Genomic DNA, 18,504 nt, shown 5'->3' with positions numbered 1-18,504 from the left:
AGGAATGAGAGGAACCTTTCTCAATCTAGTAAAAGCCATCTACCACAAGCCAGTGGCAAATATTATCCTCAATGGAGAAAAACTAAAAGCCTTTCCTCTAAATTCTGGTACAAGACAAGGCTGTCCGCTCTCACCACTCCTCTTCAACATAGTACTGGAAGTGCTTGCTATAGCAATCAGGCAAGAAAAAGATATCAAGGAAATCCAAATAGGAAAGGAAGAAGTCAAGCTCTCACTGTTTGCAGATGACATGATACTCTACTTAGAAAACCCTAAAGACTCTACCGAAAAGCTTCCAGAAACAATAGACTCATATAGCAAGGTGGCAGGCTACAAAATTAACACACAGAAATCAATGGCCTTTTTATACACGAATAATGATAGGGAAGAGATGGACGTTAAGATGGCAATCCTGGGCCTGGAGAGATAGCACAGCGGTGTTTGCCCTGCAAGCAGCCGATCCAGGACCTAAGGTTGTTGGTTCGAATCCCGGTGTCCCATATGGTCCCCTGTGCCTGCCAGGAGCTATTTCTGAGCAGACAGCCAGGAGTAACCCCTGAGCACCGCCGGGTGTGGCCCAAAAACCAAAAAAAAAAAAAAAAAAAAAAAAAAAAAGAAGGCCATCCCATTCACATTAGTGCCACGCAAATCAAATATCTTGGAGTCAACATGACCAAAGACGTAAAGGACCTATACAAAGAAAACTATAAAGCCCTACTCCAAGAAACAAATAGGACACATGGAAATGGAAACACATACCCTGCTCATGGATTGGCAGGATTAACATCATTAAAATGGCAATACTCCCCAAAGCATTGTACAGATTTAATGCGATCCCTCTAAAGATACCCATGACATTCTTCAAAGAAGTGGATCAAACACTTATGAAGTTCATCTGGAACAAGAAACACCCTCGAATAGCTAAAGCACTCCTAGGGAAAAGAAAAATGGGAGGCATTACTTTCCCCAATTTTAAACTGTACTATTATCAAAACAGCATGGTATTAGAATAAAGACAGACCCTCATATCAGTGGAATAGGCTTGAATTCTCAGACAATGTTCCCTAGACATACAATCACCTAATCTTTGACAAAGGAGCAAGAAATCCTAAGTGGAGCAAGGAAAACTTCTTCAACAAGTGGTGCTGGCAGAACTGGTTAGCCACTTGCAAAAAAGTGAACATAGATCCCCAGTTAACATCATGTATGAAGGTAAAATCCAAATGGATTAAAGACCTAGATATCAGACCTGATACCATAAGTTATATAGAACAACTCGTAGGTAAAACACTCTATGACATTGAGACTAAAGGTATCTTCAAGGAGAAAACTGCACTCTCCAAACAAGTGGAAGCAGAGATAAACAGATGGGAATACATTAAGCTGTGAAGCTTCTGCACCTCAAAAGAAATAGTGCCCAGGATACAAGAGCAACCCACCGTGTGGGAGAAACTATTCACCCAATACCCATAAGATAAGGGGCTAATATCCAAAATATACAGGGCACTGACAGAACTTTACATGAAAAAAAAAAAACCCATCTAATCCCATCAAAAAATGGGGAGAAGAGATGTACAGACACTTTGATAAAAAAGAAATACAAATGGCCAAAAGGCACATGAAAAAATGTTCCTCATCACTGATCATCAGGGAGATGCAAATTAAAACAACAATGAGATTTCATCTCACACCACAGAGATTGGCACACATCACAAAGAATGAGAACAATCAGTGGTGGTGTGGATGTGGAGAGAAAAAAAACTCTTATCCACTGCTGGTGGGAATGCAGTCTAGTCCAACCTCTATGGAAAGCGATATGGAGATTTCCAAGAACTGGAAATTGAGCTCCCATTTGACGCAGCTATTCCACTCCTAGGGATATACCCTAAGAACACAAGAACACAATACAAAAACCCCTTCCTCACACTTATATTTATTGCAGCACTATTCACAATAGCCAGGCTCTGGAAACAACTAAGATGCCCTTCAACAGACGAATGGCTAAAAAAACTGTGGTACATATACACAATGGAATATTATGCAACCGTCAGGAGAGAGGAAGTTATGAAATTTTCCTATACATGGAAGTACCTGGAGTCTATCATGCTGAGTGAAATAAGTCAGAGCGAGCAAGAGAGATGTAAAATAGTCTCACTCATCTATGGGTTTTAAGAAAAATAAAAGTCATTTTTGAAACAATCCTTAGAGACAATGAGAGGAGGGCTGGAACTTCCAGCTCACTTCACGAAGCTCTCCACAAAGAGTGCTGAGTGCAGTTATAGAAATAACTACACTGAGAACTACCATAATCATGTGAATGAATGAGGTAACTGTAAAGCCTGTCTAGAGTACAGGTGGGGGTGGAGTGGGATGGAGGGAGATTTGGGACATTGGTGGTGGGAATGTTGCACTGGTGAAGGGGGGTGTTTTTTACTGAAACCTAATCACAATCATATTTGTAATCAAGATGTTTAAATAAAGAAAAAAAAGAAATAAAAAATATAATAGTAAGTAAGTAGAAGTGAAAGGTCATATAAACTCCCTGCCCTCTATCGCCTCTCCCCACAGTTAAGACTTAAAATAGACCTAGACATTGCTTCCCTTTGAAAGATTCCAGGGATGAAAAGTACCTGAAAGTTCTGAAACAGACAAGCCATGGGGTTACTGTTAGCTGGGCAAGGAATTGTGGGTTGTCCTTGAAATGCCTGGAGATTCTGATACCCCTGAAGAAGCTGCTGCTGTTGCTGATTTGGAGGGAACATCTGATTGTTGTTTAACAGCGACTGTAGATGAGTCAGTTGATGGTTATTCAAAGTATTGTTTATTGAGGGCATGTCACCTATAGTTTGAAAAACATAACATGTAAGTTGAAGTGATTCTTTGGAAATTCTATGCCTATTATTGTACCTTAGGTAGGATTCCTGAAACAAAGACTAAACACTAACTCCAGTCTCCCCAGCCCCCAGTTTTCTCCTCAATATCTTACTAAGGTAAGAAAAGAATTGATTCATTATTTAATTTTTTCTTTCATAATTTATTTATTAAATTTTATATCATGGAGAGACTTAGTTTTTTATTTTTCCATTAGCCAACCTTTAGCCACTGAGTATCAGTGTTATATATTTTTTGAAATTATTTTATTATCATACCTGTTATTAAGAGTAGAAATTGTCCCTAAGATATTTCAGCAGTTTTAAGTATTTAACTAGATAACTGAACTGAATGGATCTTCTTAGCCTTTGAACAACAATTTAATTATCAAGACATAATAAATATCAGTAATAAATATCACCAAGTAAAATTTAATTTATGTGTCTTTTTAATTTACTTTTTAAAGAGATGCTTTCTTTTTCTTAAGTATAAATTTTGGAAATGGTGACACCTACAAAAATACAAAACCTATATTTCTTTTTTTAATATGTAGATTTATTTCATGTTAGTATTATAAGTATTTCTAAGCTGTGTATTTTGTTTTTAAATAAAATACTGGTCAACTAAAATTAAAATAACAAAAAATTAAATTTTTTGTAATATGTTATGACTTAAAACATTATGTAGAAGATAGGGTAACTGAATTTACATTCAAAATTGGCTTCTTTCTTTTTATTTATTTTTTGGGTTTTTGGGTCACACCCAGCAGCGCTCAGGGTTACTCCTGGCTCTACGCTCAGAAATCACTCCCAGCAGGCTCGCAGGACGATATGAGATGCCGGGATTTGAACCAAATGCCTTACCTCCATGCCATCTCTCCAGCCCCAAAATTGGCTTCTTTCAAAAGTAAATCATCTAATTATCTAATCAAAACTAGCTTCTTTTAAAAACAAATGGCCAAAAATTGCTCTACAACTTAAAATATATAAGTATGTAATGCTTTTAAAATCACTTGGCCACAGTGAGTTTGATGGCAAATAGAACTAGTCATACTAGTATGTGCTACTAAATCCTAGAAATAAATATATTTTGTTTATATACTCAAGATCCCCTTGAAGATATGTTGTATGTAACTAGACATTATCTACATCACCTTTGTATCCATTAATAGTTGCATCTATCAATCAGCAGAACTGAATTAATATTGCTTTGAATGCCATGATTCTTACTATGCTGGATGGGCATTTAGTTGAGTTCCTGAAGGGATCACTTGGAAAACATTTCCTCAACCTGTTTCCATCAGTTGCAGCTGCTCATACCAACCCTGTGATGCCACACCAACTACAATTTAAATAAAAATTATTTTAAAATGTCTCTAATCATTAGTGTGAGAAAAATAAGACTACTTGGCTTAAGAGAATTATGGAACTATTAAGTTTAAGTGGCATCAGAATTAGAAGAGGAAACAAATATTTAGCACTGTTAGAATAGGGGCAGAGGAAAAAGCTATTTTCATATTTGATAAACTATGGTTATGTATGGGTATTATTATATTTAGTCTTTAAAGCAAGCTGTGACATAACAAAAACATTTTTTAAAAATAGTGTGACAAAATGGAGTTTTTTTTTTTTAAAAAAAGGAAATAGAATTAGAAAAACTTTTTTTTTTTTTTTTGTAAAATTTGTGAAAAAATGGAACTTACCAAGTAGACCTGTCCCCAGTAGAGGGTTAAGTAGCTGTGGCACCACAGAGTTACTGTTGAGTTTAGCTGGACCAGGTGTATTCCCAGCACTATTAGATATATTCAGCAATGTTTCTGCCATTGACACCACTGCTGTCCCACCAAGTGTTGAGACAGTCAGTGCTGCCACTGCTGATGATGTAGTGGTTGTGGTAGTGGTTGCCTGAGAGGAAGTTGCTATGGAAACCTCTGGATGATTAGCGGTGTTGGCCGATGCCGAGTTCAGAACACCCAACATCTGGGGATTCAAGGTCATTAATCCTGAGGACCCAGTAACAGTAGGAAGGAGCAGGGGATTAAAAGTAGTGTCACTGCCTGCAAAGCTTGGTATAGGTTTTCCCAGGGGGCTGGTTAAAAGGTTCTCAGCTCGGCTGTTCTCTAACTGATTGCTTAGCAAATGGTCTGGTGGGACTGTCATCTGTGTTAATGAGGGTAAAGGGGTATTTTGCTGTTGCAAAAGATCTGCAATGGTCAGACTGAAAGATGACAGGGGAAGCATGGCAGCTGCTTGGGCTTGGTTCTGAAGCAGGGCTGCTAAGAGCTGAATGTGAACAGGTTGTAATACCTGCCCATCCATGTCACCAGAGAGAAAAGTTAAAGCAGCGTTTACATTTGGGTTGAGTAAACCTAAAGGGTGGAGGTTGATCTCAGACTTGCCTTCTCCTGATGAAGGCTGGAGGATATTTAATAGATTCTGGTTTAGGAGATGCTGTTGATTCACTGGCAAAGAGATAGGTAGAGAACTGAGAAGGCTGGGGTTCAAGGGGTGTGGAAGATGGTTGTTTGAAGTGCTGTTGGATGGAAAATGAAGTGCGTGCTCTTGGCCAACAAAAGGAAAATCACTCCCAATGGGCAGCTGACTCTGCAGTGGGTTTCCAGCTGCTGTGGTGACAATGACACCATCCTGAAGAACAGATGTTGTCTTTGTGATGGCAGGGTGGTTGGTGCCAGCGATGGCTATAGAAGATGATAGTCCTGAACCACCTGTAAGTGAAGGAAAAAACGCATATGTATGAATATTGCATGTCATAAAGACTAATAATTCTATAAAAAAACAGAGATATTTATTTTAATTTGTCCCATGCCACTTTTGTAAAGTGTCATCAAATTGATTGTAATTAGAGATTTTTTGACTTTGTTAATAAAACTGGTTTCACTTTACACTTTCCAATCTGCTTCTCACTATAAAAGTGTAGCACTTTAAGAATCAATTTTGGGGGGGCTGGAGAGATAGCATGGAGGTAAAGCGTTTGCCTTGCATGCAGAAGGTCAGTGGTTTGAACCGGGCATCCCATATGGCCTCCTGAGCCTGCCAGGAGTGACTTCTGAACATAGAGCCAGGAATAACCCGAGTGTGGCTGGGTGTGACCCAAAAACTAAAAAAAAAAAAAAAAAAAAAAAAGAATCAATTTTGGGGCTGGAATGATAACACAGAAAGCAGAGAGCTTTCCTTGTACATGCTGATCGGGGTTTAAACCCTGAAACTCATATGGTCCCTTGAGCACCACCAGATGTGATCCCTGAGTGCACAGCCAGGAATAAGTCCTGAGCAATACTCAAGATGTGGATCAAAAATAAAACAAGAAACAAAGAAAACCCAAAAAGCAAAATAAGATCTTTTAGTAGCCAAGGAGATAATTAAAAGGATTGTAGCAGTACTTTTAAGGTGGAAAGCCTGGGTTTGTCCTTGAGCACCACTGGGCAAACACTGCTTTTCATTGATGAAAAGTTGAAGATGAGGAAATTTGTTAATCTGGTAGATAAAAGCAATAAGGTTTCATGTTTGAAAAATAATTGTTTATCTTTCTTTTTTTCAATCTGAACTAGAATCTCATACACACATGAGACTTGTGTTCTGTCACTGAGCAACATTCCTCGTCCTATTTTTTTTTTTTTTTTTTTTTTGCTTTTTTGGGCCACACCCGGTAACACTCAGGGGTTACTCCTGACTATGTGCTCAGAAGTTGCTCCTGGCTCGGGGGACCATATGGGACACCGGGGGATCGAACCGCGGTCCGTCCAAGGCTAGCGCAGGCAAGGCAGGCACCTTACCTTTAGTGCCACCGCCCGGCCCCAATTTTTTTTTTTTATTTTATTTACAATACCAGTACATGTTCTGAGTGAAGAAAATCCAAAATATGCATAAAATGAAAAAAAAAAAGCCTATAGAGATAACCTCATTACTCTATTTAGAGTAGGGTTTTCTGGACTTTCTCCATACTTAAATGTACATATATACATACACACATACCAATGTTGCATGCTAGCTAATAAGACTGATGCTATTTTATTACCTCATTTATCGATATATTGTGAATGTGTATGCTAACTCATGTTATAGAATTACTATTTATGTATAAATATACCACAATTACATGACTTTTCCACTAAGAAAACCCCATAGCATTACCATTAATTCTTTTCTAATTTGTTCAATTTTTTTTCCTAGACACAAGTTCTTAAAAGTGGAATTTCAGAGACAAAAAGTTTACATATTTTAAAATATTGGGTACATATTGTCAAAGTTATCTTTAGCAAAGATGATCAAGTCTATTAAGCATATTTCTATAACAGTGTCTGAGTGTCATTTAGCTTACTAATGCTATATATTTCACTGTTTTTGAGTGTTTGTTGCTGATAGCATAAAGACTTGACTTAAAAAATAGCTTGGGTACCCTACCTGGTGGTACTCAGGACTTACTCCTAGCTCTGTTGCTTAGGTATTACTTTTAGAGGTGCTCAGAGTACCATATGGGGTGCTGGGAAGTGAACAACGGTCAGATGCATGCAAGATAAGCATCTTACCCACTATACTAACACTCTGGCCTATTAAAGATATTTTCAATTCAGGATTACTTAACTCAAGCCAGTCTTAACTCAAGTAGCATTCTTTTTTTTTTTTTTTTTTTTTTGGTTTTTGGGCCACACCCGTTTGACGCTCAGGGGTTACTCCTGGCTATGTGCTCAGAAACCGCCCCTGGCTTGGGGGGGACCATATGGGACGCCGGGGGATCGAACCGCAGTCCTTCCTTGGCTAGCGCTTGCAAGGCAGACACCTTACCTCCAGCGCCACCTACCCGGCCCCTCAAGTAGCATTCTTATTCTTAAATGTTTTATACAAGAAATCTTTTGTTGAATTTAATATTTAAAACAGAAAATTTCAGTGGTTTATTATAAATATTTCACTTATTCTCCACTTGCCCTAACATAATTTATCTGAATATTTTAAGAAAGTCCATGCCCTATTCCAACCAACTGAAAATAATTTTTTGGTGTACAGTTGTACACTCTGGGCAATACGTCTCTGAAATTAACTTTGGGTGAAGTAGAGAAGATAGGAATACCATTCCACTAAAAAGAAACTAATTACTGTTCCTTGGTTAAAAAGTTTTCCCCTAAAGAGATGTGCTTTATGTAATACATTACTTTTTAAGTATTGAAAATATTTTATAAGCACATGTATTTTATTTTACAAGTAAATTATTAAAGTATGTATATGGTATAATGAGCACTAAATAGAATTTAAATCCTTTACTGTTGTGCCCAAGTAACATACTTATATTTGATTGTCCTACCACTGAAACTTATCCAATTTACAAAAATGTTTTCATGGTTGCCATAGTAGTACAAATATAAGTTCACATTACTGTTTTCTCCTAATAGAATAACACAAAAATTCCCCCTTCCCTCAAAAACCCTTTTCTTTTTAAATGGGTTAGCGGTGCCATGTATTAAATAAGTCTCCAACATTAAAGGTATTTGCATGTACTTTATCACTAAATTATACCCCAGTTCCTTTAATTTTTCCTATATGATATTGACTTGTATTTGTTTTTAAACATGTAACACATGTTTATATTTATAGAATCGTTCAGATAGTTTGACATTTATATTTTGATTTTTAACTATTTTATATATAACACTGAATGTTTTATTCACATAAGATACTTTCTTATCTAATTTATGAATATATTTTAATTGTGAGAGCCCCAAATAAGTGAAAGGCTTATAGTGTGTAAAGCCTTATAATAAAATATCATTATTGTCACCATGAGTAGTGGTCTTAGTTGCTGTGGCCTGTGGTGGTGATGACAGTAGTAGGCATAAATCAGTATATCCAACATATGACAAAGTAATACAATGATAAAGTAATTGCAAGATCACAATTTTTCTTTTTTTTGTTTTTTTGGGCCACACCTGTTTGATGCTCAGGGGTTACCCCTGGCTATGTGCTCAGAAATCGCCCCTGGCTTGGGGGGACCATATGGGACACTGGGGGATCTAACCGCTGTCCTTTGGCTAGCGCTTGCAAGGCAGGCACCTTACCTCTAGCACCACCTCACCGGCCCCCACAATTTTTCTTAATGGTCACAGTTTGCAATTTTTTTTTTTAAGATTTCAGTGTTTCATTTAATGAGACTTTTAAAAAACCCTATTCTTTGAAAAAGAATGTATGTATGAAATAATGAGTATTATTACAATGAATAAAGTGAAAATACATACCAGATGCTGAAATAGGCAGATAGTCTGTAATTCTTTATATATTAATTTTGGGTTGTAATAAAACAATGAACATTTTAAACATTTCATTACTTCTTAAATTTTTTTTCATTTTTACTTCTTAAATTTTTTAGCAATGTTTATAGACATAGCGTTTATTTCCACTTGTAAACCATTGTTAAAAACAAGTTAATAAAAAGTCTTATTTACTAGTAATTACCATCTGTGAACTCTTTTCCAATTTGATAAATAATAAATGACATATTTAAATGTACAGATTTCTATTCCCTTAACCACATTCAGAGTACATTTTTGAAAGACACTAGAGGTACATGACAAGGCTTTTTAGATGAAAGATTTCCTTAGAGGTTATGTTTTGATCTTTATTTTGTAGAGGAGAAGTATTAGTGTTTCAGTTCCAAGAAAGTAGCTATTTAGGGACATTACTTTACGAGTTCTTCACCTAAATCTTCTTGAGGAATGACAATAAAGAAAATAATGTTACTCTGGGTGTATTTTTAAGTTACAAACAAGAGGGCAATGAATATTATAAACTTAAGGATTGTAAGTGTATTAGGATCTATTTCTCATTTTCTCCAATTTTCAGAAATTATCTCAATACCTTGCTAAAATAGGATAGAACTCATGATATGAAGACCAAAAACCTGCCAAATATTTTCCTCTCTAGAATTTAGGCATTGTGAAACATAAATAGATCTTCTGGTCCTTTCTCTCTCAAATATATATTTATTAAGAGTTCATTATGAAGCAGGATATTTTTAAGCTCTTCTCAAATAACTAGTGCAATTACAATGCAATTTGATAACTTAAATAGACATCTATGAAGAGCAATGATAAAACTGAAGGTGTCTGGGAAAACTATACAAGTGTTAAAAGTTGATCTAGGACTTGAGAGATAAAGAGAATACAGAAATAAATTCTAGGCAAATAAGTAATTTAAAAACAGACAAGGAGATAGTAATGCAGGGAGGGAAGTCTTGTACACTCTCCAAATGAAGAAGTATGACTGAAAATATTGTATGCAACTTCCCACATTCTAGCACCACCCACCTAACCTGCTTCCTGAATCAGAGGGGAAGAAATTTGAAATTATTTTTTATGAAAATAAAGGTCACTCATGTTCCTCAGTATTCCCCTATACAACACACATTTCTAACAAATAGTTGGCATTCAGGAAGTGTTGGGTATAAAGAAAATAAAAATTGGTAGCCTACCTCTAGAAGCCAACTAATGTTATGTTGTGTATACATGTATAGAAATGGAGAAAATAACATTAATTTATGAAGAAATGAAAACTGACTGCAGTGCTTTGGAGAAGGAGATTAAAGAATGGAGATGGCTGGACTATGACAGACATTTTTGAAAGGCCCCAGGTGTTTCAAGGAATTAAAACATTATATTTCAGGATAAAAAGTCCACACTACAGTATAGAGTTCTTACAGTCACTCAATAATGAATGCTTGGGGAATAAAAAAACACATCTGGGTTTTATATGAATTTTCATAATGGGGAATATTTGTGATTGCTTGTTTCTAAATTAATTAATCTTGAATAAGGCTCTATCTGGTGAGTCTGCTTCATAGTTTTACCTAAAAACGTAACTATTTGTTTAAGCCTATAGAAAAAAAGAAATTCATTAAATTTGATTTCCCTCACTCAGCTATGATACTTTGCACTTAATTTAATAATAAAGACAGTGGGTAAACTGTCTTTTTAAAGCAAATTATTTACTGTACACTTAGCTGTTTAATAACCAAAAGGCATCTGGGAGCTGGGAATATGTGAATAAGTTGGAAAAATCTCTAATTGGAAAAATATTTTTAATTACAATTTTTTTCTTTTTCTAATTTATTTATTTATGTTTGTTTTGGGGCCACATGGAGTGATGCTCAGGGGTTAGTCCTGGTTCTGTGCTCAGAAATCGCTTCTGGAAGGCTGGGGGAGCTTATGGGATACCGGGGATCGAATCTGGGCCCGTCAGATTGCAAAGCAAATGCCCTACCGCTGTATTATCACTCTGGCAAAATTTTTTTTAATGATACTCAGCAGCACTATGGAATGGCATCTTTTCTTTTTCTCACAATTTCTGTTGAGAGATCATGTAGTTAAAACACCAATTAGATTATTAAAATAGTCTTGTACAAGAAAACTTGCCCAGTAACTTCCAACTATAAATAGGAGTTCTTGTGTGTATATACAAAATGTGTGTATATGGGTGTTTAAACATGTGCATATGAAATGCTATCAATAACAACTTTTAAAGGGGATATTCTTACCATTACTAATTTCATTCTTTGTATTGATTTTCAAAACCAAAGTGACATCTACCTTCTTAGATTTTTTTCTCTTTTCTTGGTCATCCAATATTCAACCAGAAAAATCATTATTTACATTATGGTATATCAATGACTGGTTCTTATGTTAATGAGATTGTTGTCTTCGTAGGCACATGTGAGGGCAGGATACTTGTATCAAATGTATCAACAAGGTATTTTAAACATGCCATCCAACCAATTTGTTCTATATTTCTAGTTCTGAATACATACTACTGCAAGCTAGAACACTTTTTAAAATGAACAATCTAAAATTGAGCAAAGTAGAAGGAACTATTTTGTATTTGTCATTTTATTTTTTTAGTTTAGAGTTGATTCAAAATTTTAAAAATGTTTCAACAAAGATCCTTGCCAAGATTAGAAACTAATCTATGTAAATAAAAAGTCTAGGAATGGAAAAATTTTTTTGGGGGGGGAGTCACATCTGGCAGTGCTCAGGGGTTACTCCTGGTTCTTTGCTCAGAAATTTCCCCTGGCAGGCATGGGGGACCATATGGGATGGCGGGATTCAAATCATTATCCTTTTGCATGAAAGGCAAAAACGCCTTACCTCTATGCTATCTCTCCGGCCTCTAGGAATGGGAATTTAAAAAAAATTAACTAAAATAACTTTTTGATAGATAGCTTGATAGTATAATTGGTAAGGTTCTTGCTTTGCATGCAGTCAACCAGGGTTCAAAACCTGGTCCTCTCAAGACTTGTCAGAAATAATCCCTGAATACAGCCAGGAGTAAGTAAGCCCTGAGCACAGCTGGGTGTTGCCCAATGACAACAAAAAGTATTTATCTAAAAAACTTTGAAGACTAGGAACTGAAAGCAAGATCCTTTGTATTTACTGGCTCATTGTTTAAAAACATTTGACACATTTAAATACTATTCACCAGACTGGAAGTGAAAAACTGTAAAACAGGAAATAAAAGCACGAGTAATTATTGAACTAGGATATAACTCATTATAGGGAACTTGCCTTGCATGTGCAAGACACTGAGTGTGAACCCTGACACAACAACAAAAAGTTCATTATTCTGACCTTTATCATTTATTTGGCAATTACACTTTAGTTGCAAACAGGGTCAATGTGAATTCTTCCAGAGAAAATATCATGTTTAGAATTCACTTTTCAATTCCACAGAAAAGGCAAAATGTTCTCTTTACATTGAAAGGATGAATAAAAATATGAATTGAAGGATAATATTTATGGGTCATCTAAATCTTCCAGTAAGACATTATTTTAGAAATGGCATAGTATTTGTAAAGGATACCAACTCTATCTTCGTGCTTTGCATTCTGATGTAAATTTCTAGTTTGGAGGCAGCAAAGACTAGCTCTTTCCCATAGGAAGGAGGATCAGGAGTGATTGAGCAGCCTGTAAAGTGTTGGCCTTGTACATGGCTACCCAGTCCTCTTCCTGTTATCCTCCTCACACCAAACGCTTTCCAGAGCCAGCCAGGAGTGATCTCTGAGCAAAGGAAAGGAAGTAAGCCCAGAGCACAGCCAGATGAGGCCCGGAAACAAAGGAACAACAATGGGAAGGAGGGGATTTAGGAGCAGTCCCAGATGAGGAAGAGTGTGCTCTTTGGCAGTATCTGAGCAAATTTTCTAGATTTTCCAGAGTCAACCTGCTGGGAGGAAAGAGTGGGATACCTGGCAGCATGAATTGACTATAACTGAGGTAATATTACATATCAGAGTTGACTTGTGGTAGTAATGGACATTATCTTCTTCAGTTTGGGGTCACACCTGCTCAGGAATTACTCAGACAAGATTCTAGAGAACGTATGGATGCCAAGGACTGAACCCAAGTTGGTCTATTGCAAGGAAAGAGCCCTATGTGCTGTATTATGGCTCCAGACCCTAACAATTTTTTTTCAGTGTGATTTGGGCTGTGGGGAGTTGGCAAATTATCGCTCCTGTTAATACACAGAAATAATGAAATACTTTGAATAATTGAAAAAAATGCTTGAGATTTTAAAACACTGTTTACTAAGGTAACAAAGTTATTTTGCTTTGTTTCCTATAATATTTTATCCTAAATAGATTGAAGTTTCTTTTGTAGAATTTCTGTTCTCTGAAAAGGCATTCAGAGACATTTCAACTGGAAATTGTCTCCTTATTTTGTTTAATGAGCAGTTAGAGGACTGATGTATTACTAGTTAATTTAGTATCCTTCTATTCTGTAGAATATCTGCATTGTTAAAACATTGCTAACACACATAATAAACATATTTATTTTAATAAATAATATTTGCTGTTAATAAGCGACATAATCTAAGACATGTTTGGGCCTACTGGGGTCAACAATATCAATTTATTATGACCCACTGAGGATATTCTGATACATGAAATAAAAAAGAAAAATAAGATTACATCACACAGGTAGAGTATTACTTTGTGGAAGCTCTGTCCGATAACTATATATGAGAGCTAATTATATATGAGCTGGGTCATGGTGATATTCTGTTAAGTGGTGACAAAAATGTCATTTCAGTGGGTAATGACTATTATTCAAAAAATAAATAAAATGGGATTAAAAATGTCATTCTGTTATTAGTGTTTTGCTTAAATACTTTCAGGCAGCTTATCTGTTACCTGTTAAAAAAAGATCAAAAGTAGATTGTAATACAGGTTAATTTCTTCATATGGAAAAAAGTTAAAATACTTTCCTTATATCAGAACCTTTGGATCTTGACTAGAAATTTCAACTTCCCTGGACTAGGTCCAATGTCAGGAGAATCTCAGTAACTCCTTCAGATTTCTGTGGTCTAGTTCTATTTTAATTGATAAAACAGTAAGTTATAAATTTGCCTTTGCAAAAAGCATGGGTCTTAGGAATTAATTTCAACTCTATTTGTTTGGTTGGTGTTAGTGCTGCTTGATATAAGCTCCTAAAAGGTAAAGACTGGGTTGATTACATGCATGTTAATAAATTTATTTTTATAGAATCACAGGCACTTTTTTTTTTTTGGATGCCATTTCTATAGATGCTCAGGGCTTACTACTGACTTTGTACTCAGGAATTACTCTGGAAATGCTTGGGGGACTGTATGGGATGCCAGGGATTGAACCCAGGTTTGCCCCGTCAAGGCCAGTGCCCTATCAACTATACTATCATTCTAGTGCCAAGAAAACCATAGGAGTATTTTTAAACTTTATATTTAATGAGTCTAAATTTTGAAGTGTTAACATTACAAACTTGAACTAAGAAATTTTAGAAGCTGCTTTGATGTTTTTAGACAACTTGATTTTTCTAAATAATAGTTTGGGCATTTCCTAGAGAGAGCTGAAAGATTTCTAGTGGCCTGTATAGGTGAGCTTGGTGTACTGCAATGAAATAAAATTATTCTAATTTTCTCACTGGGACAATTTACTTCACAAAAGGTTCAAATCAAATCTTTAAGTCAGCCAATACATCAGACTATTCTGACTTCTGATATAGCTTTGCTCACACAGATTGTTAAACATTTTCACTTTTTTCTCTTCCATACATTTAACACTAAAATTGGGAAATGCGAACAGAACAAGTGGTGTAACCCAGATAATTAGGGCACCATCTTAATACCTAACAGCAAAATGACTCATTTTGCAAAAAAAAAAAAAAAAAAAAAAAAGCCAAAAGAGCAGATTTCAATCAAACTACCACCAAGGATTGCTGATTGCTCTGAATTTTGCAGGAGGCATCTTTTTATCTAGAAGTTTTGTGTATCAGTTGGATGGTAAAATCTAGGCCTTTAAAAATATGGTTGAAAATGACTTTAAAAACGCTAGAATTATCTTAGTTATAACCTTTCTTAACTCTCTACATAAATCTATGTATATATAGTACTATACAAAACATATATAATACTAGAAGAGTATTTATATGTAAACTTGCCATATTTCGAGCTAGTTTATAAAGATGCTTATTTTGCCCTGTAAAACTTTTATCCTGTAATCTTTCTATACCTGTAACTTCAACTTAAGAGAATGGTAATTTCTCTTCATTTTCATTTTTTTTACTGATACCTTTGAAAAATACATTTTTTAAAAGCTCAATACTTTGTTGTTTTTTTATCCAAAATGTCCATTTCTGGTCTCACTATTTCATTTTCTTATACCTACCATATCAATGACTGTACTGAGCTTCAATCAAATGCATTTTGTGCTGAAAGAAAACTCTTTCTAAGAGTTAGAACATATTCATAAAAATTTTTTATTGATCAGTTTATTTATATCCTTGTTTGTCAATGTATATCATTAAGTATTAAGGTAAAGAAATATTTTGATTATTTTTTCTTCTGGCACAAACTCAACTTTCACCCACTTCGAGGATTCTAAAATCATATGTTTAGGAGAGTTGATTAATCATGTTTTTATTAGGAAAAAAAGAGAAGAGAGGGGCCAGAATGGTGGTGCAAGCAGTAGGGCATCTGCTTTGCACGTGCTAACCTAGGACGGACTGCAGTTTGATCCCCCGGCATCCCATATGGTCCCACAAGCCAGAAGTGATTTCTGAGTGCATGGCCAGGAGTAACCCCTGAGCATCACTGGGTGTGGCCCAAAAACCAAAACCCAAAAAAAAAAAAAAAAAAAAAAAAGAGAATAGAACAGAAAAATATCTTAAAGTGAAAAAGTTGCGCACTCTCCTAATGGAGAAAGATAAAGTTCAGTTATTTCAGTAGCAGAATAGAATCAATCTTCTGCATCCCTGAAGATTGTGGAAAAGCTATTGGGCAATAGAAGTGATGGGTCATCACATGGCTAGTGACATGTGGTGACCTGTAGAGCTCTAGGCTACTGTTATGTTTAATGGCCAGTAAGCAGATAGTCAGAGGTTCAAGGATGCTAGGGTCTGAGGAAATTTGTCAGTCCACATTTAATTATAAATCCCTCCCTAAAAAGCACGAGACACATGGAGCAAGCAGTTAAATTGTTGATACTTGTCTCTCTTCACATGCTGATGATTTTAGAACATACCTGCATTCAGTAGTTTGAGGATATGAACTAAAAATCAGGAACTTTGGGGTTTGATTGACAGATCCACCAGAGCTTGGCTGTTTATAACTCAAGGTATGTCACCAAATATCCTACAGGTCAGTTTCTAAATCTGTTACTGGAAATATTAAACTTTACTTATACTTTTGTACCTAAAAAGCTAATAGAAATATGTGAACTGTACAATGTAAAGTGTTCAGACAGCTTTAGTGGAAAGGCATTACAAAACACCAGATAGAATCAAAGTCTTGGATAGTCTTAAGTTTAAAAAATGTATTCTAAGCATTTCATACTTTTAATCTGACTTTATTTTTTACAGTCTTTGATTCCAATTTCCAACTTGAGTTGTAATAAAATTTAAATTTATCATAGTATTCACAAACAGGTCTAAATATCAGTATTTGGGTGGCTTATGACAGAAAATCTCCCTTTAAAAATATTTGAAACTTTCCTACCAGTTGCCTATATTTCAGAGCTAGAGACTTTGCGATGGATACACTACTGTGGTACTTTCTACTGGCTGATTAGAAGAGTGGGAAAAGGCACTGATTTGAGCAGGAGGTCACTTGGGTTCTGTCCAGACTTCCAGAGTGGAGTGGGCTCATGTTCCTTGTAAGTATATATATATATATATATATATATATATATATATATATATATATATATATTTTTTTTTTACCCACACTATGCTCTCATGGTTGGAAAAGAGGGAATAAATCTGCACAGTTGCCTCCTGCAAAAGTCAACTAATCCTTCTCACACTAGGAAACTCATTCTTATCTGTAGAAATGAAGTGACACCAATTCATTAAAATAAAGGTCACTGAATGTGACTAATAGAAGAGGGCCAGTTCTCTTGGTATTCTGGACTTTTCATCTGTCTTGACATAAACATTCTAGTTATATATTATGGTATCACAGTTCAAAGAAAGAAGGCAACTACAAATGCCTTTTATCCAAAAATCCATCAGAAGTTTATAAAATTATTTCTAAGATGTATCATTGTGTTTTAATTTATTGATGTTTTTAAATTTTCAAGATGTTTTTGATGTAGCTGGGAAGAAAATGTTATTTTAGAATCAGATAAACCTGTGTTTAAATCCTAATTCATTTATTTATGATCATGGGCAGAGAATTAAGTTCTCAAAGTTCTAGTTTCCTACTTTTGATATGGGGACAATAATAGTTACACTTAAGAAAAATTGCACAAATTAGAAATAATGTAAGCAAATTACCAGGGCACCTAAAAGGTATTCAATGGACACTGTAAGCAACTTTTTAAGAATAAAATGTTGAAGAAATGTATTACTGGCATGCTAAAATATGTAGTGAAATTTATAGGGATAGCTTTGACTGCCATGTGCTTTTTCATTCTGAATGCTCCTTCATGTCTCTTATTTGACAGATGAATACATGTCAGTGTAAGAAATGTTTAGGCTAATCAGTTACAATAATAATTCATTCAACTGATCAGTTTACCATGTATCAAAATAAACTGGGGACCTTGGATATGGCTCAGTGGAAGAGCACATCCTCCTATGTGAGAGGCCTGGGCTTGAGCTTTGATAATGCAAAACAAAACAGGAAAACAACAACAAAAAATTAAGACTTCAAAACAAAACAGAAACATAAAGAAAAACCAACCGACCGAACAAAAGCTCATGGCATTCTAAAGACCTCTTCAATTTGTAGCTCATCAAAGGAGTACTATTAATTAGGAAATTAACAATTTTCATAACCAGCTACACATCAGATTTATATACATTAACTGAAAATTAATTTTATTAGATTTGATATTTAAATTTTTACTGACCTAGATTTTAATCAAGCATGTTTTCTATTAGCTTATACACAATCGGTCACACCCATATCATTACTAGACATTTATTCTTTTCCCCTTTTTAGCTATTTATGTGCTAACACTTTATGCTGTGTGAGAATTAATAAATTTTCAACCTACGTGTTTTGACACTTTCAGCACTGGCAATCCAGGTTTGAGGTTTTACAGAGATGTATGAAAATAAGAAAATACATGTCCAAGATTGTATAAAAATAGGTCTAATGTTGA

The 18,504-nt window shown here is 35.3% G+C and overlaps 1 protein-coding gene across 2 annotated transcripts in view; it reads right to left on the bottom strand.

Moving 5' to 3' along the window:
* The window catches only part of MBD5 (methyl-CpG binding domain protein 5), a 246,047-nt gene that overhangs the window by 45,273 nt on the left and 182,270 nt on the right, over positions 1 to 18,504 (bottom strand). The window contains exons 8-9 of one of the 2 annotated variants that reach the window (XM_049772981.1): positions 4,574 to 5,596; positions 2,631 to 2,839 (exon numbers count right to left, since the gene is read on the bottom strand). In XM_049772981.1, the coding sequence (XP_049628938.1) occupies positions 2,631 to 2,839; positions 4,574 to 5,596 (1,232 nt within the window). The remainder of the gene's footprint in view (positions 1 to 2,630; positions 2,840 to 4,573; positions 5,597 to 18,504) is intronic. The other variant, XM_049772982.1, reaches the window with a different exon arrangement.

Source organism: Suncus etruscus, chromosome 5 (assembly GCF_024139225.1).
Source record: "Suncus etruscus isolate mSunEtr1 chromosome 5, mSunEtr1.pri.cur, whole genome shotgun sequence".
Taxonomy (NCBI): Eukaryota; Metazoa; Chordata; class Mammalia; order Eulipotyphla; family Soricidae; genus Suncus; species Suncus etruscus.
Note: the sequence above shows the minus strand (reverse complement) of the source record. Positions and strands in the feature narration are given on the sequence as shown.